This window comes from Barbatula barbatula (genome assembly GCF_947034865.1).
Source record: "Barbatula barbatula genome assembly, chromosome: 5".
Classification (NCBI taxonomy): Eukaryota; Metazoa; Chordata; class Actinopteri; order Cypriniformes; family Nemacheilidae; genus Barbatula; species Barbatula barbatula.
The window spans coordinates 12,134,532-12,154,139 of NC_136769.1; the positions used below are offsets into that span (position 1 = coordinate 12,134,532).

The window sequence follows — 19,608 nt, forward strand, 5'->3', positions numbered from 1 at the left end:
ATGTTTCCTTATAATTAGGTTAATTTTTATAGAGTGCCTTACAAATCCCCCAAGAGAAAAAGCTAAATGTGACAGTAAAGGGAAACTAAATATTGTAACCAAGAAACCTGGATGCAGGGGATGCCCAGTCCTCTCATGTGGAAAGCTTGAACCTAATTGAGTATGTCATTAAAATAATTTGAATTAAATATTACAATAACATATTTAAAACTGAAAACAACCATACTATAAATAAAAAGCGAATAAATGGTAAAAACATTGATACAGTGATCATCTGATTTCAGTCTGTTCCTCTTGAGAACCTCTGGTTAGGCATTAGATGAACATCAAAACATTGGCTTACAGTGACCTCTGCTGTTGTCACTTCAGGCACCTTCCTGATCTGGATTAATGGCAGACCTGAACCCACATGTGCACTTTAGATGCCGAAAAACTTTGAATTTAGGAGTTTGTGAAAACATAATTTTGATTAATATTCATTATTATTAGAGAACAACACAAATCTTGGCCAAGACATTTTAAACTTGCATTCTGTAAAATAGCAAGATTGAAATAGAATTGGTAACGCTTTACTTTGAGTCCACTTTTGATATTTTTCATATTATAAATAACTTTGTACATCTTGATAACTAACAGTCATTAGAGTATTTGTAGAATGTCTCTTTGATTTTTTCTAACACTGGGATAGCCCCCCAAAAATGAAAACTCTGTCACAAATCACTTGCTCTATAGTTGTTCTAAACCTGTTTACATTTCTTTGTTTGGTTGAACACCGTGAAAGATTTTTGGAAGAATGTTAGCAACAGACATTTCTGGGGCATCACTGACTACCATGGTCGGACAAATGAAAATGGAAGTCAAAGGTGCCTCAGAATCTTTGCTTTCAGTACACATCTGTGGCCTACCTCTCTAACAATCCAAATCCTGCAAGCAAGTGGGTTAAATTATCATAAAAAGGAAGGAGACAATGTTGTCATGCTAGAGGCCAGCAGCTCTGGGACACATATAAACATTGCCACATCACATAAACATAATACATATGTGAGAATACACACCATTTTCTAACTGAGTAAATGAAATCAGTTCATCATATCAAACTAATTCAAATATTCAAATGAAAAAAAGAAATGCACGAATGCATGTGTCAAATGCACAATTTCACAAACTGATTTTCGATTAAGGCAAAACCTATTTTCTTGTTTCCATGCATCTCATTGATGTTCATTTTCAGTTCCCTCTTATGTCCTCACAAGTACAAAAAGACACATACTGTATGGTCACAGATGGTTTAAGGACAATAATGTTACTCTTTGCAACTCAGCATGCTGAACAACAAAAAAGAGCCAATTGTTTAAGTCCAGAACAATGACATCCTTTTATTTATTTTTTACAAAGGGCAAGTGTGCAACAAAACCATTTGCAGTCCAAAATATAATATTTCTATGCATCATAAAACACATAAATTATCAATATACTAAATATATATATATACAGATTGATTCTAATTTACATGTATATCAAGTACAAAATATTTTACACCGACATTCACATATAAAATATACATTAATGTACATAAATTCAGCATTAGTTACTCTATTTTTCATATTAATTGGACTACAGTCAAGCCTTGTTTTCAGAACATTTCTCGTTTCATTTCCTTGTTTTAGTTTTTGTTCTGGTTTTAGGCAACAGACACAAAGAACCTCTTTTGTTCGCTTAAGATACCACAAACATTTCCCTGTGCTGTTTATGACATAAAACAGATCTCTCTGACATGAAAGACCAGGTTATGTGAACCGATTTGTTCAAGAACAGGTCTGCATTGATCGATCGGGACAGGGAATAACAAACTACATCTTTGCCACTAAGTACCTGCAAAAGATCGATACTGATCTCTGCCTCCTCTTTGAAAGTAAATGCAATGCAATCAACCATTAAAACAAAAGCCACCGTTAGCTGAGGTAGCATATCTCCATAGCAACAAGCATCACTCTGAGGAATAAGATCGTGTGCATGTATGCTGGCGTCCCTGTAGAGAGGTAACATAATGTGAAGCCAATGTCATACCATCAGTGCCTTTATACTCAATTACGGTAATGAGCCTAGTTGGCTTAAGCATTTATTATGCCACTCATGCATGAAACATTAAGTATTATTTAAGCAACACTAAAATAGTTAGTTATGAAACAATACTCTTCAATTATTTATAAATAAGGACGTAGTTGGGACTGAGAGACAATTTCAAAGGATCAGACTAATGAGTTTTACTTGGCTGGATCAATATGAAAAAGATTTAATCTAATCTGTTCGCTAATCTTGTTATGCAATGTAAAGATTTTTGGTCCCTCTGCAGTTTTCCTCTTTTAACAGGATGTTCTGACTGGCATTAGTAATGCTGTGGGGGTGTGGAAAAACATTGGTGTTTAATCTGTTTTGACTGCTCACTACCCACAGACTCTTCAATGACTACCCCACAACTATGACATCATGGTCACCCTGAGTCAACACAGGCTTGACTCTCCGCTCACAAGCTTCAACTATATGTATCATACTCAAGTCTTTCTTTATGTTTGTAAACATGAGACTTCATTATAGAAATATTAGACATTTTTGATGTCTTGTAAATACAGCACTTCTGAATTCGACCAGAATTTTATTAATATCATTGTTATACCCATTTTCTATTGTGCTATAATCTAGTGATTTGGGTTTTATTCCTTGTTTGGTTTGATGCTACTTTTAAGGTAAAAATCCCATTGAACTGAATTTATAATTGTGCACAGTTTGACAAATTGGATCCAAATGGAAATCATAAAGACAACGATGCTGAAAGGGATAGTTAATCCAAAAATAAAATTCTGTCATCATTTAATTACGTTTCTGTCATTCAAAATCTGTATGATTTTCTGTCTTCTGTGGAACACAAATAAAGATATTTTGAGAAATGCCTCAGTTGTTTCGTGTCTATACATTGGAAATCAATGGGGCCCCAAATTGTTTGGTCACCAACACAATTCAAGATGCTTTTTGTGTTCTGCAAAAAAGGTCTTACAAGTTTATGATGACATTAAGGTGAATAAATTATGAGTAAACCATGCCTTTAAAGACAGCTATTATTATTATAAAAAAAAATTAGGCTACATAAAAATATGTAGCAATCCGCAGATGTGTGTTTGGCAGTACCAGTTCTAGTTGACCTTTACTCTGTATCTATATATTTGCAGTGGACACCTCTGCCCAGGCTGGTCCTCTGTGGGCGCCCGAGGCGAATTAGGCGAGGGAGGTGATTCCAAGAGTAGAGCAGTCTGGCGGAGACCATGTCAAGGGTGACATCACTGAATTCTGCCCACAGGTTGGAAGGTACCGTCACCTTCACGAGTTTAGGCAGAGCAACCGACTCTGGCAGAAGCCCATTATCCCCTCCGAGGAATAAATGGGAGAGGGCTTGAGACTGGAGGCTCTCCTTTAGACTGCGAATGAGATCGTCTAGTCTATCCACAAGGTTGCACTCTTCCCATGCCTCTGGGGGTGTACTGTGTAGCAGACGAAGCCAAGCAGTCTTTAAAGCATAGGAAGAAAGCACTCTGCCCCAGTCGGCTCCAGATTGTTGGTCCAACGTTTCCCCACCCAGGTTCCTTACTTCCTTTAGCAGTTGAAGGCACTTCAGATGACAAGAGCTAGAGGGCAGCCTGCCTTTGAGCGATGAAAGAAGCCTTTGCTCTTGCTTAGGAAAATACACTGTCCAGAGGTCCTCCCCTCGCTGAGCATGTTGGGATACAACCAAGAAGGCTCCATCCCCTAGAGCAAAAGCTGGGATCAGTCGAATGCCCATGGAGATGTGGCAGCAGACGTAATCGGAGCGGGGTGTCATTCGGAGCAACACTTGCTGCTCTTCGCTGAGAGACAAGCTGAGGGAGCAGCGCTGATCAAACGGGTAACGTATGGCGGCGAGGCAGCGCTGCGTGGCTGTGTAGAACCATCGCTGGACCGAGTCTGGATTCATCCTATATGCGCTTTGAGCATTGCATACATGCATGAATGTGTCCGTGAATGCTTTGTGACGTCTCGTCCATTCTGCCTTGCGAGGGGTGTTCATTGTGCACAGCGGTGGCCCTCCACATTTGCCTGCCCAAATGATAGTCTCCAGCTTCAGCCCACGAGGGGTTCGCAGAGGCACCAGGATGTCAAAGCAGTCTGGCGAGCCCACCTTGTGCTCCTCGTACGAGCTGCCAACCTGCACGAAGTCACCTCGGAAGGCCAGAGAAGACTCAGGTGGGACATCGGTGCGTCCCACCCTCACAAGTTCACTCACCAGCTTGGCAACGTGAGCTTTGCTGTGGCCCAGTACATGTGGAGAAAGTCGCACGTGCCTCGCATAGTGATCATCCAGCAGATCTCTCCTAGACACTACTGATTTTGCATGTCCCTCTGGAAATTTATAGAAGCCCCTCTTGGAAGATCCAGGCTGAGTTGAGCAGTACCTAATGAAGAAATAACATAAGATAAAAGCTAAGATGTACTTTAACAGCGAGACGGCTCCAGGTCCCTGGTCAGAACAGTCGTTCCCTTGGTCCTCGTCAGCTCTGAAGATGAATTGGTGCAGCAGCAGCAGAACAGTGAGGATACAAGTGACCAGCGGCCAAAATAACCTGAGGTTGAGTGTGTAAACGGTCATCCTCCTCCACTTCTTCGTCCCATACGCTCCAGCTCTATGCGAAATGTTGCTGCTAGCCCATGCTGAACCACTCTTCCAGCTGTTGAAAACAAGGCCAAGCTGATGTTTTCCCTCACAAAAAAACAAAACCCTGCTTGCCCTCTTTGTTGTGTAAGTTTACCCCGTAAAGTTTCTGTGCAGATGCGGCGTGTGCCGAGAGTGAGTGTAATCCTTTATTCAGGATGTTAGAAAATCCCCCCTTTTGTCATGGGCGAGCGCTGTGTGAAACAGAAAAGCAGGCTCTCTGTGAGTGAGCTCAGAGGAAATGCCAAACTCTTGAGAAAGGAATTTCTGTTTTTAAAAAAAGAGGCGTTCAGAACGCTGACTGTCTATACTCCTCCCTCTTGCCTCTCCTCTTAAAGAAACACAGAGCTGAAAATGAGAAGTGCCAACTGACAGGATAAGCCCTCGTTTTTAAATTAAAGTTCTTGAATATAATGAATAAGTTGAATGAACAAATTAAAAACTGCAAGTTGGGTCAACTTAAAAAATGACATTGAAACAGTAGTATGCAGTATAAATCTCTGACAACACAGAAACTGAGAAACCAACATTGTGTTGAAATGTTTCAGATGTCTCAAAAGTCAATAGAAAATGTTTGCAGGATATAACCATACATTAGTGAGAACAGTACTTTATTGATGTCATTACACAACTCCCTTTGAAAAATGCTAGAAATTAATGATGTTGTCAGTAGGGTGTGTCCCCCTGTAAACCACGCAGAAGGCTATTGATGTTGACATCACAGACACACAAAGACTTCTGTTTTTCTATATCAGTGAGAACACCTCAAAGACTTCCATTGTTTACATGGCAAGGGCCACCTAAATGTTCTTGGACATTTAAAAAATGTGGTTCTCACAAAGTACAGACAAAACTGTACACACACAAAGCATTACACGTTGCTGTGGTTGTCACAATAAGATCTCCGTCCCTAACCCCAGTGTGAGCCTTCCCCTGGTCACCTCTAACCTCTTCTTGACTAGAACCGTCTCTCCTGTATCTCACTTCTAACTGCACGAGTGTTTTAAACCTCAACATAAGTCTTTTAATATTGTTTTGTAGACGAATTGCTTATTCAAAGCTTAGTCAAACAAAACTGAAGCTCCCAACTGCTCTTTACTCTCAGATGAATTAAGATCTGCAAAGCGTACAGGTTTTGAATTTAAACAAAATAGGCAGTCAGCCATCTCTCAATTCATATCTGACACTCATCCGAACAGTGTGGTGGACACATACAGACAGAACCACACCTTCTCCACCACTGCCCTCAGATCTGTCTAAACAAACAATATCCGTGACCTCAAAACAGAGTGCTCTGATCACAAGATGTCCACAGCAGAGCGACACCTGGTCACACAAACCCATTTGAACCCTACATAGGATAAACACAGAGACAGCTCGCTTCACATGGCCGAATGAGCCGTGTTTAGATAACAATATGACCGGTCTATTGGGACTTAGCTCACCAAGCAGCTGCCATAGGAAGGAAGGGATATTCATTCTAACGGCAAAATGGAGAACTTGAAAAGTGCGTGGGCAGGAGGCACATATACTGTTGTAGTTTTCTCATGTACATTCTTATCAGACTCCTTGTGCTATTTTGATCCGTGCAGCCCACCCTAAAAATACCAGACTATCTCAAGAGGACAAACACACGGAATAAATGCTTAAATTATTTGCATTTACCCACGAGTTGAATGGAGCCCTCTTTCTAAATAAAAAACACATTTTGTGGTTAGCACATGTCCTGGGGGAAGTTTTGAAAGCCAAAGTCACAATTATATGAATCATAACTCTGATGATGATGCCTATAAGCTCTTCAGCACAACCTGTACAGTGTCAAAACCTGTAAATGTTTGTAATGCCAAGTGCATTACAAGTACAAATTTTTCCCAGAAATGTTGTAGCCACATCCTCAAATAACGTTGTGAATTAATCCCATGGAGAACGTTGTCGCAACATGGTATGCTGGTCTTCAGAGAACCTGGACACCGGTAATTTGATTAATGAATTTGGTCATTATGCTATTATATGGAACATTTATGAATTAAACTTGAGTTATATTAAATATTAAAACTGTTTCTCTATTTATTTAATGTGTACGCTTCACTGTTCTGCAAAGAGCCCCGTGCTCACATCATTTAAACATTAACAGTCATTTCGTTTGACCTCACTGCCTGATATATTACTTTTTGTGGTTTATTGATATTCGTTCTTACACCTTACAGATGTGAAAGTAAACACATATTTTAATGATTTTTGAGACTGATGTTTGGGAGTGTGATGTTTTTGATAGTTGTCAAAAAACAGACATCCCGCTAAACTAGTGGAAAAACAATAATATAAAATGCAAAGTTATGTTAATTAATCTCTGTCAATAAATATCTGCTTTCAATAAATCTTTGCTTATTTTATGTAATTTACTTTAGTATCTAAATAAAATGTCTGATGCTGATGTACAGTGCTGTGTTAAGACTTATGTATCGGTATACTTTGTATAATACACATTTAAGTAGAGTAAATTGAATATTTAATGCACAGATTAAAATAAAAAATAAATGTAATCCTACATGTGAGGGGCGATGTGTTAACATAAAACAGTAGCTGTCAATGCTGGAGTTGAAATCTGTCAACTTGGACGCTGACCGATTCGCCTCATTCGCGTCGCCCAGCACGAGAATGTGTCTATTTGCATCTTTGCTTTGTTTGTTATGACTTGTCTATTTGCTCTGTTTGGTGTGAACACAGCATAAGGACTCTTTGTGTATATTTTATGCATATATATCACCAAGTGGCCCTCAGGAACAGTGTGCTATTCAGAAACACTGTTCACAATGAGTAAGTCATGCAGTGTTTCCAGATGGCTCAGCTTCCTCTGAAACAGACTTATGAAAAACAAGCCTTGTTGGCAGCTTCTGCATTGCATTAAGCAAATTCTCTGACTTTGGTACAATGCAAATAGTTTGTATTAAAGACAAGTTTTACAAAGTCTTGAGATTAGTACTTTCAGCTCTATAAGAAAACGGGAATGGGGGCAAAAAAAAGATTTGTACTGTATTGTGTAATGATATTTTACAGAAGGCTTCACAATAAAGTTTATACAACAAGCTACAAAAGCTTGGACAAGTTTGGTCAAATCCACTAAACATTTTTATTTAAGGCTGTATTGCCCAGTTGTAACATTGTGCTTTAAACCTAAGAAGTTTAGAGAAGTCCTTTAAGGGTTACATGTGGTCATAACCAACGGCAGACTGAAGGCTGTAGTTACACAGGGATTGCATCAGCTTTTCTCTCTCTCTCAAAGTTTGTGTATACAGTAGCTCTGTCCCAAACTAAACAAGCCTCTCATGAGCATACATTTAGTCAGTCACAAGAAGAAAATGGCCCAGAACATTAATTGTGGAATACTTATAGACTAGCCTGAACTCCTAAGCCATAACACACAACTCCTAACATGGACTGAATTCACAACCTATAGCATTTTGCTGAACAGAAACTTCTCAGGAAAAATCCTGGCAGAGGCTCCCATGCTCTCTCTGGAGACTACAGGGGCTCCAGACCGCTCTGGGCAGGCACATAGATTAGATCATGGGAACCACAGGAGGGAGGAGACTTCTAGGGCCTTCAAGACAGCTGTTCCTGACTGCACTACTTCACAGATTATGTTATTTTTTTCATAACCATCCCATGTGACAATTCAGCCTAAAACTGCATGCAAATGTTTCTGGCATTTAAAATATACAGCGTTTATGTTTGGGAGGGCCTCGAAATAGATATAGCAAAATGTATTGAAGCAGAATTTAAAATACATTCATTGTTTTAGGTGATAGAGTGTGGGTTGACTTTGCAGAACTACCTATTCAATGTGAGTCTGGATTAGCTTTTCTGCGCACTTGAAAAGATTGCCCTCTTGTGTCCCAAAACTGCAATTTAATGTCTCAAGTCTGCAAAAACGCAAATAAAAACATATTACCTCTGTTTTTACAACATGCTGGGTATGATAAAATAATATTGGCAATGTATAAATAGTTAAAAGTGGCATCACTATTTACAAGCTATCAAGGAGACCTTTTTAAATAATTCACAAAAACTATTTAGAGTTAAACACGTTCTGAGACATACATAGCGGCTTTGCAGCCAGTTTGTATGATTGCTTTCGTCAGGCAATACCCAGGCACCTGCAATAAAGATGTTTGCAAAATAAAAGAACAAACATTTTGTGGCATTTTGTGACAAACACCAATTGTTAAAACTACATTACTATCTTTTTAAATATTTTAGTTCATGCAAGATAATCAATGCCATATGCAAAAAAAAATCAAATTTACTGATTCAGCATCATGCTCCAATCCTATGTCATGATGTTCCATTTCTTCATCTCGGAACTCCTTAATCATCTGATGAAAAATTATATTTAATCTTTATGTACAGTTACAGTGAGAGAAATAATTATTTGATCCCCTGCTGATTTTGTAAGTTTGACAGCTTACAAAGAAATGAAGGGTCTATCATTTTTCTGGTAGATTTATTCAAAACTGAGACTGAATATTTAAAGATATGGGGAAATAAGTATTTGATCCCTGAGCAAAACAGAACATTGTCCTTGGTGGAGAAACCCTTGTTGGCAAGCACAGAGGTAAGACATTTTCATTAGTTGGTCACCAGGTCTGGACATATATCATGATGCATTTTAGTCCACTCTGTAAATCTTTAAGGTATCTTGGCAGTCGCACAGCAAATTGGAGTTTTAGCCTCCTTCACAGATTTTCTATAGGACTAGGGTCTAGAGACTGGCAAGGACATTTAATGTGCTTCTGCTTAAGCCACTCTTAGGTTGTCTTGGCAATATGTTTTGGGTTTTTGTCATGTTAAAGGCACATCCATGACCCATCTTCAGTGTTCTAGTCAAGGGGAGGAGGTTCTCGTCCAAGATTTCATGGTACATGGGCCCGTCCCTCAGCCTCTTAACTGCGGTGAAGTAATCCTTTACCCGTAGCAGAGAAAAAGCCCTAAAGCATAATGTTTCAAACAGTGGTTCTCGGCAGGGATGGTGTTCTTGGGGTCATAGTCACCATTTCTTTCCCTCCAAAATCTTGCAGGGAGCTCCAGACCAGGGGCAATTGATAGTTATTTTGTATTTCTTCTATTTCCAACCAAGCTTCTGTCTGTAGCCTATTCAAGGTTTGCGCAGGTCTACAATCTTGTCCCTGACATCCTTTGAAACGTATTTGGTCTTTACCATGGTGGTGGAGAGGTTGAAATGGAAGATACAGATTCTGTTGGCAGGCATCTTTTATATACACAAGCTGACTAAGGGGTACTTTCTTAAAGTGACGGACTAATCGGTGAACCATATAGGCACATAACCAATCTGTGGAGCCAGCATTCTTGCTGGTTGGTAGGGGATCAAATACTAATTTCAATAACTGAAATGCAAATCTAATTGTAGCCAGATTCTGGGGTTGATATTGGATTTTAGTTCAAATAAACCTATCATAAAAATGATAGAACCTTCATTTCTCTGTAAGCAGGCACACACTGCTTATTACAAAATCAGCAGGGGATCAAATAATTATTTCCCTCACTGTATATGAAGATGAATGAAGGACCCACTTCAGACACACCTGTAGCAGTTGTGTGTATTTCTCAGGATCTCTCTTCATTAGAGCTTTGATCTGGCTGTTGTAGTGCTCTGAGATGCTCTCCTCTACAGCTAAAGTGCAAGCCATTGGCCCCTCCTACCCAAGAAGAGCAGAACCAGATATGTTCTACATATCTGCCCACACATCAAACCGGAATCCGGAACATTGAACCGGATAGTACTGATAACATTTCAAAGACACTGCATTTGACTCTAAATTAAATAAAGATGCATAGCTACTAATGAATTCAGTGATCGTACTACATTTTGGATTCCCAAGGTTTGACTAATATACTTTTATTACACCTAGTGCTGAACATAGCTATAAACTATACATTTATATTCAATATTTAAATTTTCATGACCTTTTGGAATTGTATATCGATTATTTTAAAGACTAGAATTTTTTACTAGGCTGTCAATGACAGTGGGAACCCTGTACACATCATAATGACTTTTGCATATTTTGTTTCTTATGTTGAGTTTTTACAAAATCTAATTGGCCAGGAAGAATGACGACATAATGATCATATTTTATAGAATTCTGTTAAATTCTTAATTTTTGACTTATTTTGAATGGAAATCGTGTAACATTCAGACCTACCAAGAGCAAATCCCGCTATATTCCACAAAGGAAGCAGTACGGTCAGACGCAATCTGTTCTCAGCCAGGATCTCATTAAACTTGCTCAGGTGCTTTTTCTCTTGATCCCACATGTCCTGCAAAAGTAGTTAAAATGTCATCTCAAAACATGTAAAACATGTGCTGACAAGTAGTTATTAAGTGGATATTTCTGGTGAATGCTTTGGTTTATATTTGAATATATAAATGTAAATTATATAGCAGAACTTGGCTATTGTTTCTTTGGTGTCATTGTTTGTGTGCTGCTGAGAACGGCCATCTGACCAGCATATTTGGCTGGCACCACATTCTCCGGCATGGTCCACTCTCATCTTCCTGTGAAGTAAAAAATCTTTCTATCCTCAATTTAAATATCAGTAAATTAACTGAACCACGTTGGAAATTCTGAAATCATCCAACTTACTTTTGTGTCTATCACAAAGAAAAGTGGATGCTGTACTCTGACAAACCTATACATGACCACAGCAAGCGCGAAGGAGCAGATGGGCCGCGTCGCAAATGTGTGTTCGGCGCTTGAATATTACATCACTAGCCGGCGTAACTGCTCAGGTATTTGTCCTATTTGTTGTTTATTGTTTATCATTGTTTTGGTTGATATTATGTGATGTATACTTTCTCCGTTCCTGTTCTAAGCATAAAAAACGTACAAAACAAATTTCTCTTCAAATTAAGGGTTTTCGGAACTACAGAATACAATAAAAATCAATCTGACGAGTTGATGTTGTTCAGGCTATATTAAAATAATGTGCTATGCGTTTTTATTGGATTTATCTTTGGTTTAGTTTGCAGTACTTGGGTTTGCTATTTTGTTTTTATATATTGATTACTCAACTAAATATTTATATTGGGACGTTTATTCATCTATTGTTTGTTCTAATGCTGAACATACAAACGATGCTGGATCTCAACAAAGTGATGTTGTTAAATAGTAGCAGTATGTTTCTATGCTGTTTCATTTAAGAATTTGTTATCACTGAATGAAGAGCTGTGCTCACTGATTCAGTCTCCTTTTATTGGTCATATGCTCACAATTGAGTGGGCGCCTGCAGGTGGAGGTTGTCATCATTGAGATCAGAGAATAGTATGGAGACACAGTCGGGTAAATAATGTTAGAGATTTGCAGAGACAGATTGAGTTTTTTTAAATGAATTCTTTACAGATCTTAATAGAATGTAATATAAAACTAATTAAAGTAAGTTTATGTAGGTTATTAGACAGATAATTGTGTGTAGGGTATTAGGCCTGTTACATGTGCTCCCTCCATGACACCATAGGCAGAAAATTGCTGCTTTTTACATAAAAAATGTGTGTGTGCAAATGAAATCTTAAGTATCGGGATGACTTTATCTGATTTTGGAGTATAAGAACTGTTGAATGCAACTTGGAGTTGGAGCTTCACACTTTACAGTCAGTATATTACCCATATTTTGCTTGGCATAGATCATTTCTTTGCGTTTAGTACAAACAAAACTAATAAACAACTTTTAACATTTTCAGTACTGTAATGATGATCACTGAGCATTTTTGCATAATACACAGTACATGTCTTTATAGTACGTTATATAAATACAGATATCTCATGACCAGATTTTAGTCACCTTTCCTCATCTGTCCACACAGTGGCAGTCTCACCCTGCAACAGCTGCTGTCAACTCAGTTTTGACTACTCTGTAGCCAGTCTGTGACATGCATTTTACAGTGCATTTATGATGTTTTCATGCGCTTTTATTCAGGGCTACTAGAGCATTCAAAGTCAATATTTGTCATTTACATCAGACAAAGTAGACATGCAAAAGTCAGAATATTTAGCTACTTGCAAACTGAGAAACATACGTCTATCCTGCACAATGGTGTACTGTAGTTTCGGCATGTAACATGTTGAAAGTGGCACAGAGCCAGCTTGTTATTTGTTTAGTAGGTAGCGGTAATATGAATCTACCAAAGGGTTATTTACAGTTGTCTCTGCATATTAAACTGGCAAATGACTAAGTAGTTGGCAAACATCACCTGTTGGCTCATTTATTTTGGTGTGTGTCAATAATAACTGTTCTATATAACAAATCCCAGGTTTCCCACCCTCTGTCTCACATGCTCAAAATGTTAAGCAAAATGGGAGATATTTCCCTATATTTTGCAAAATTAACACACTAGGGAAGCAAAAGAAAGGTTTTTGCTTTGTTTCTAAAGGGAGGAAATCTACACGCTCGCCTAGCTTTTGCCACCTTTGTAAATCATACAACAAAGCTCCTGAAATATTTGCCAAAAAGCTGACGCTTAGACTGTTGTATAATGTATGGCTTTTTATGCAAATGACACAGCACATAGAACCCTTTTTATCAGGGCTCTTCTTTGAGAGTACTGAGAGCTGTGATATTATTAAGAGGGGACGAGACAAAAATGAGAAGAAGAAGAAAACCTGAACACTTCTGCTCTCAATCAATCAACAAAGATCTTTGTATTGACTTTATTTAGGTGAGATGTTGGTAATAGCGTTGCAGTCTCTTGAGGTATAAGCTCTACAAATGTTGGTCATTGACCATGATGTCTGGATTGCTGGGGCTTTAAATGAGATGTCAGTCCCTTCGGATTTGGGTAGGTAGTTATAATTGCTTGTAAACCTCAACCTACACCTATAGTTTGTCAACTAGAGTTCACTTTCTTACAGGTAAATTGGTATTGATGTTTCCATGTCCCTATAACTCACATGTATAGTTGACTGTAATGTAATATAATATATATATATATATATATATATATATATATATATATATATATATATATATATATATATATATATATATATAATCGTAAATTTGTCCTATGGTGTGACAACAAAAATATAGAAAAATTAACCATGAAGATAGATTTCTCTTACAGTATGCTCATTTTTATTATATAAATATAATAAATATTAATAAACTAAAGTAATATATTATTAACAGTTTTTTGCTATAGGTACATTTGTCAACCGCCCACGTACTGATAAAATGTGTAGCTTGAATGTACTGTGCATTTGTTTTGTATGATTATTACATGTAGGGATTCACCGATACGGGGAGCAATACGCAAAAGAGTAATAGTACATTAGGTGCTAATACAAAGTTACTAGTTTCAACAAAAGCTAGACCACTACCTGTTGAGAGAAGAGGGTTAGTGTATTTTTTTTTCATATGTCTGTCAAGACTAATAAAAATAGAAACAGAATAGAAACTTTCAAAGCAAATTTTATAACAAATTTCCGTCAATTCTGTCAGTTATGTCACATGAGGTATTGTCCTTTGATATCGGTGCATTTGTACGAGTAGGAGTACATGAGTTTAGGCCCGATACCGATTCTGGTATTGGTGCATCCCTTATTGTATGATTATTCATTTTGTGGTAACTTATTGTGCACAAGTGCTGCGAATTTAAAGAGTCATTCATTATCTTTTGAATGGGTTGTTTAGGAGAAGTGGAAATAAAATGCGCCAATGCCAATCTGATATCATTTTATTTAATTCAAAACCAGCCCCACCAGTTCTTTGATATCTTTTTTTTTGTCTGTCATTATTCATTCTTTTTATCTCCCCATTCCCATGGTTCAGTTGTCCCGTTCAGAAATGAGGACCTTCCAAATGCATTTCATGGAATATTTGCACAGGATTGTTTCCAGCTTATGGCTAAAAGCCTTAAAACTCATTTGAAATTTTGATTGCACAAATACATACAGCTCCAGGCTTTCATGCTCAGGAAGAAGAGGCATTAAGGTATTAAGATGAAATCGCAGAATAAATATTTATTTGAAGAATACTACAATCAGTACAGACAGTGTATTTTTCAGAGGGATCTCTGCCCTGATGAGGGACTGAAAATCACCTAAAAGGTGGTAGGACTGAATAACAACACAACAATGGCTGACTGATGTGGGAGCGGATTTAGCCTCAAGTAAGCATAAGCAACCCGTAAACACACATCTAAAGCGTTCTGCTGACAGAAGGAACCGGGACATAAAAGTGTGGGATTTTACAGAGCATGAAGGGATATCTCGGCTATGTTCCCTTTTAAAAGGTTTTAGATTAGTAATTCAGATCAAACATGCGTGCCCGAGCTCACTGGAAAGCTACTAGATAAGTAATGTTCTGGTTACTGTATAAAGAAAAATGTATGGTATAATTGACTTAATAAATGTGATAGTAAACAGATGCTGTGGTTTGGATTCAATAGAATAGTATGATTAACCAGTTTATTTTCTCAGCAAATCTGCTGACCCATAGGTGTAAACAGCTTATCCCACACCTCCACTTTTATGATGGCCCTGCCAAGAGGACACATGGTCGCCTTGAGGTCCACGTAACTGCCATCATGGTTAATACCTGATCCCCTGCCCTCCTCCCTCACAAAGCCCTGCTGGTTCTTCTGATAGTACAATTCTTTATAAAGTGCCTGATCGCATTCCTTCCCTTTTGGGAAGATGCCCACTGCAAACCAATTCTTGTACAAGTTGTAGTCCCAGGGTACCGAGAACATGATGGCCATGGTCTCAATGTAGTCATTTCTTTGTCGCTCAAAGAGGTCGTACGTCATGACCCCCACACTGCCTGTGGCCTGGGAGCCCGTCTTGCCGAAGGTACATACTTCGGTTTTTTCGGGGCGCACGGTGGGCTGAGGTGGGTTGGAGATTTCTCCGTTCTCCAGATAGACTCTGTGAAAGATTTATTTTGTGTTCGTTATCACACACAAAAGATGCAGCTGCAGTAATAAGACAAATATTTAGTGTCATACATAATACACAATTTTATGGATATTATAGCTTAAAAATCTCGAAAGCTGTCGCATATAGTGGAAGTTTTTTACACATTGTTTGAATGTTTTTGCATTACATAGAATAACAAATCAAAAGTTGGAAAATTTGTTTGGATAAATTGTTTAAAATGAATGCAAATTTAGAAACATTCTGCTTGTCCAATGTACATAATATGTTTGTATATGTTTATAAGATTGTGGCTTGAAATATTTATGTAATTAATGTCTGTTGTAATTTTTTTGTTATTGCAAAATAGCAAAAACAAATTGAGTTATTTAAAAAAAACTCTTGCATCCTTCATGTGGTGCTATTTGGTTAAATAATGCGGTTTAAGCATGTTAAACAGCTCAATACATTTTTGAGGCCACTGAATAATTTGGTTTAACATTGGACAGGTTCTGTTGCTGTGTCTCTGCTTGTGCTCTCACTTTGGGTTGAGTAGGCAGTAGTTGTTTGTCATGTTGGTGATCTCTATGGTGGCGCTTCTCTTGCTGCTTACATTGGCAGCCGCAGCCTCGGCAGACTCAGCCATGATGATGTGCGATAGTTGTGATTGACAGCTGAAACAGAGAGAGGCGGGAAGCGGAGAACAGAAGTAAATATGCAGTCGAAAACAAGTAGAAATGTCAGTTTGTTTTCACGGCAGGGCCGCAGAGACAATAACATAATTTAAGTTTTTCTATTATATAAAGTTTACTATCATAAGTTACCACAGGGAAAAGGACACTCCCAAAATTTTTTCAAAAATATTTGCAGATGAAATGTGTTGACATTGTGCACGATGTGATAAATTGCTTGTGATTCTTAATCTTGAATCTTGATCTGTTGACATACATGTGGCTTACTTGGGCTAAATGATTACTTTGTTGGGTTGGTTGAAAACCAGAGCACTGACATCAAGCACAGGCTTGTCTAGGCCTTTTTTACTTGATCTGAATGCATAAAGATATGCCCGCAGTAATACTGGCGCATGTCTGAGGCTGTGACCGTCATGAGATAAAAATATTGAATCTTTACTCATGCAGCCATGTCAGGCCAGACCGATGTTTACAAGCGACCGCATAACATTTCACTGCTGCTGTCAGATTGCAGAAAACATGGAGCAGGATATTGTTTCATAAAGTTAACAATAGAACAATCCCTCAAAAATGTCATACAGTAGAGCATGAAGTTTTGAACCAGACACTGTTTTCCTATGAAAATTCTCAAAATTTAAACTAAAATCCTATTGCGACAATTCTGCACATAATACTTTTCTGTGCTGGTGTATGAGCGTGTGCATGCAAATCTGTGTGATATAAAAGATGTAAGAGCTGTTATTAATGTTACTCCCTTCAGTCTGACCCTACACCCACATAACTTCTGCCCCCGCCATTACTTCATTACAGCCCTCAATGCTAACAAGTGAACACAAAGCAGGTCACAATAATAACATGCGCAGGGAACACCACATTATAAAGTCTTGTGCCTGTGGCAGTCTTCAACATTTATAATTCCCTGCTCTAATAGAAGAAGCGGACAGTGTGAAATAGAATTGCTCAAGTATCCGTAACTGAATAAACTGTCTTCCCGTGATATAATTTTAGCATGGAAATAAAAACATGCATTGGCATTTAGTTTTGATTATTAAGGTATGATTATTAAGCATATTTCATCACTAAGGGTAATAAAAGCTTACCTCTCTGAAGCTCTGGAAAGTGTGTGGTTCGTTCTACACACTGAGATGTGATGCACGGTAAGGGAGTCACTGTGTTTTTAGTGTTTCTCTGTCTTCATGATCGGCAACAAGAGGAGGACCTACAAATTGTTAAAAAAACATGCTGATTTAAATTGAGTACACACCCTCTTTGGGGACACACACACTGACAAGCACACACTAGCTTTAACAAGCTGATCAATATTAAAGAGACACATTGCACAATTATGACAGGTGTGGGAAAATATGCTGGAAACGGTTCCACACCCTTGAACAGTTAGATACCACAATATAATTTTGTTGAAGAAGCAAGTTACTACACACAACACGGGTTGGGAAAGGATGTGCTTGGCAACAGACTGGATAAGTGTTTTGAAAATAGGTCTTAGAAATATCCCTATAGTCATTTTAATCTGGCACGTGAACTGTAAAGAATTGGCATACAAAACAAGATTAGATTTTTGCATTTGGAATTTTTATTGTCACATTTTTGAGAGAATTTACAGATAAAAACACAAATGCATGTAATCCATTTATCATGCTTCTTTTTGTCTACAAGAGAATATTAAAGAATACTAAACAATTTTTAAAGGAAACAATTGTTTTGTTTCTCTTTACTTTTTCAGCCCATCTTATCATACAGCTCCATTTTAATAATAGCTTTGCCCACATTTGACATGGTCGCCCTTAATTCAACATTGTGTGCCTTGTGGGCGATTCCAGACCCCGCTGCCTCAATGCGGGTAAACTGGCTGAAGTCTTTGCCGTCGTACATGTGGTTATACAGGGCCTTATCGCACCCACGGCTGCTCTCGAACAGCCCGACTCCCAAGACGTTCTTGTAGCGCTGATAGTCGAAGGGAACGGAGAACAGTATAGCCATGCGTTCAGTGCACATGCAATTCTGCATGTGGAAGAGATCGTAGGTCAAGATGCCCACGGCACCGGTGGCAGTGCTTTCATTCTTAGTGAATGAACAGACCTCGGTCTTGGCGGAACGGACTGTGGGCTGGGGAGGATGACAGCTGCACCCGCTGGACATGTATACTCTGAAAGGAGTTTAGAGTCGAGATTATCCATGTATTAATAAAATGACAATAAAATTATAGTAAATATTTTACAACATCATAGGACCACCTGCTTTGTTCTCCTGAAACATGAAATTAATATGAAAATTAAGGATGTAATGACAATTCATGCACAGGCATTGTTTTCTCCTTACTTTGGGTTGATGAGACAGTAGACGCTGCTGATGTTGGTGATCTCCACCGTGCAGTTCCGGTTGGTGCTTAGAGTTGCTGACACACATTCTGCGTTCTGCATGTTGTCGCTGCTGGATGATAAGGAGCGATAAGGAACCAACCACAAAGATTACACAAAGAGACTGATAAATGCTTTGAGAATAAGAGAATGCTGACAGTTTATTCAATAGATTATATAGACCTCAATCATATCAGATGAAGTTAATTTGCATCTTAGCATTTACACACCAATCCAGCGAAACGCTCTTTACGTCTGTAACCACCCAGTAAACGTTTGATAGCACATAGACAGATGAGTGTCTTCTACAGTTTTAACTCAGGTGCTAAAAGATCTTTAATAAGAACCGTGACAGCATGATTTTGCATTACAAGCCATCATGCACACACAAAACATACTAACACAGATTGATTAAGAAGTACCTGACAGTCACCTGTTTGTAAAAGAGGCTGCTGCTGAGAGAATTGAGTTTTTACTGCTCCCGTTGCGAACAAAGTGTTGTGTGTAATATAGAAACACTCCCTGACACACATGCACACACAACATCAAGTTTGCAAACACAGGCGTGTCCTCTTTTCCACACCTCAACACTGAAAGACAAAAAATGGTGGAAACATTTGTGAGAGAGTTTGATGGGAGTGGACACGTTTAGATATACTTACAGCATTCATTCATCTTCATTCTCAATGCTCTGTTGTGAAATTTCATGGGCACCTGACCAATAAAAATGCCCGGAAAACTCCATCATGATGGAGGGATTTCTAGGTGAAAAGATTGTGACACTAATTCTGCAACAGTACACATTCAGACAAGCAGATAAATGGCTCAATGGATAACGAAAAACAACATCATAATTTACTGATGAAATA

At 38.3% G+C, this 19,608-nt stretch overlaps 4 protein-coding genes across 7 annotated transcripts; all 4 read right to left on the minus strand.

The window, feature by feature from the left end:
* Window positions 1–1,359: 1,359 nt before the first annotated feature.
* Window positions 1,360–4,883, minus strand: itpripl2 (ITPRIP like 2). Its single transcript, XM_079455508.1, has one exon. The coding sequence runs from the start codon at window positions 4,673–4,675 to the stop codon at window positions 3,200–3,202; it is 1,476 nt and encodes a 491-aa protein (XP_079311634.1). The 5' UTR covers window positions 4,676–4,883; the 3' UTR covers window positions 1,360–3,199.
* A 3,772-nt stretch (window positions 4,884–8,655) lies between these two features.
* Window positions 8,656–11,311, minus strand: LOC306894898 (5-demethoxyubiquinone hydroxylase, mitochondrial-like; the record flags this gene model as incomplete). The annotated part of the gene is given in 7 exon segments (XM_079457736.1): window positions 8,656–8,661; window positions 9,046–9,114; window positions 10,342–10,455; window positions 10,849–10,853; window positions 10,963–11,077; window positions 11,254–11,272; window positions 11,274–11,311. Coding segments are annotated over 7 exon segments (366 nt in total).
* Window positions 11,312–14,206: 2,895 nt separating this feature from the next.
* Window positions 14,207–17,582, minus strand: apnl (actinoporin-like protein). Its single transcript, XM_079455878.1, has 3 exons — window positions 17,462–17,582; window positions 16,212–16,343; window positions 14,207–15,681 (listed from the first exon to the last, which is right to left on the minus strand). The coding sequence occupies exons 2-3, from the start codon at window positions 16,313–16,315 to the stop codon at window positions 15,231–15,233; spliced, it is 555 nt and encodes a 184-aa protein (XP_079312004.1). The 5' UTR covers window positions 16,316–16,343; window positions 17,462–17,582; the 3' UTR covers window positions 14,207–15,230.
* A 352-nt stretch (window positions 17,583–17,934) lies between these two features.
* On the minus strand, window positions 17,935–19,331 carry LOC306893587 (uncharacterized protein). Of its 4 annotated transcripts, none has more exons than XM_079455515.1 (3): window positions 19,173–19,322; window positions 18,702–18,812; window positions 17,935–18,528 (listed from the first exon to the last, which is right to left on the minus strand). In XM_079455515.1, exons 1-3 carry the CDS (start codon window positions 19,283–19,285, stop codon window positions 18,102–18,104), a joined length of 651 nt encoding a protein of 216 aa, XP_079311641.1. In that variant the 5' UTR covers window positions 19,286–19,322; the 3' UTR covers window positions 17,935–18,101. The 4 variants fall into 4 exon arrangements, with proteins under 4 accessions (XP_079311641.1, XP_079311643.1, XP_079311642.1 ...); XM_079455517.1 differs by having other exon boundaries at window positions 18,702–18,809; window positions 19,173–19,280; XM_079455516.1 differs by having other exon boundaries at window positions 19,162–19,243.
* Between the last annotated feature and the right edge of the window lie 277 nt (window positions 19,332–19,608).

What these genes read in the sequence shown, in the direction of transcription:
- itpripl2 (XM_079455508.1), bottom strand. Translation starts at nt 4,675, where the DNA reads ATGACCGTTTACACACTCAACCTCAGGTTATTTTGGCCGCTGGTCACT.
- apnl (XM_079455878.1), bottom strand. Translation starts at nt 16,315, where the DNA reads ATGGCTGAGTCTGCCGAGGCTGCGGCTGCCAATGTAAGCAGCAAGAGA. An exon ending in TACTGCCTACTCAACCCAAA is followed by an intron (nt 15,682 to 16,211) that starts GTGAGAGCACAA and finishes AATCTTTCACAG; the next exon opens with AGTCTATCTGGAGAACGGAG.
- LOC306893587 (XM_079455515.1), bottom strand. Translation starts at nt 19,285, where the DNA reads ATGTTGTGTGTGCATGTGTGTCAGGGAGTGTTTCTATATTACACACAA. An exon ending in GCAGCCTCTTTTACAAACAG is followed by an intron (nt 18,813 to 19,172) that starts GTGACTGTCAGG and finishes CTTATCATCCAG; the next exon opens with CAGCGACAACATGCAGAACG. An exon ending in TACTGTCTCATCAACCCAAA is followed by an intron (nt 18,529 to 18,701) that starts GTAAGGAGAAAA and finishes AACTCCTTTCAG; the next exon opens with AGTATACATGTCCAGCGGGT.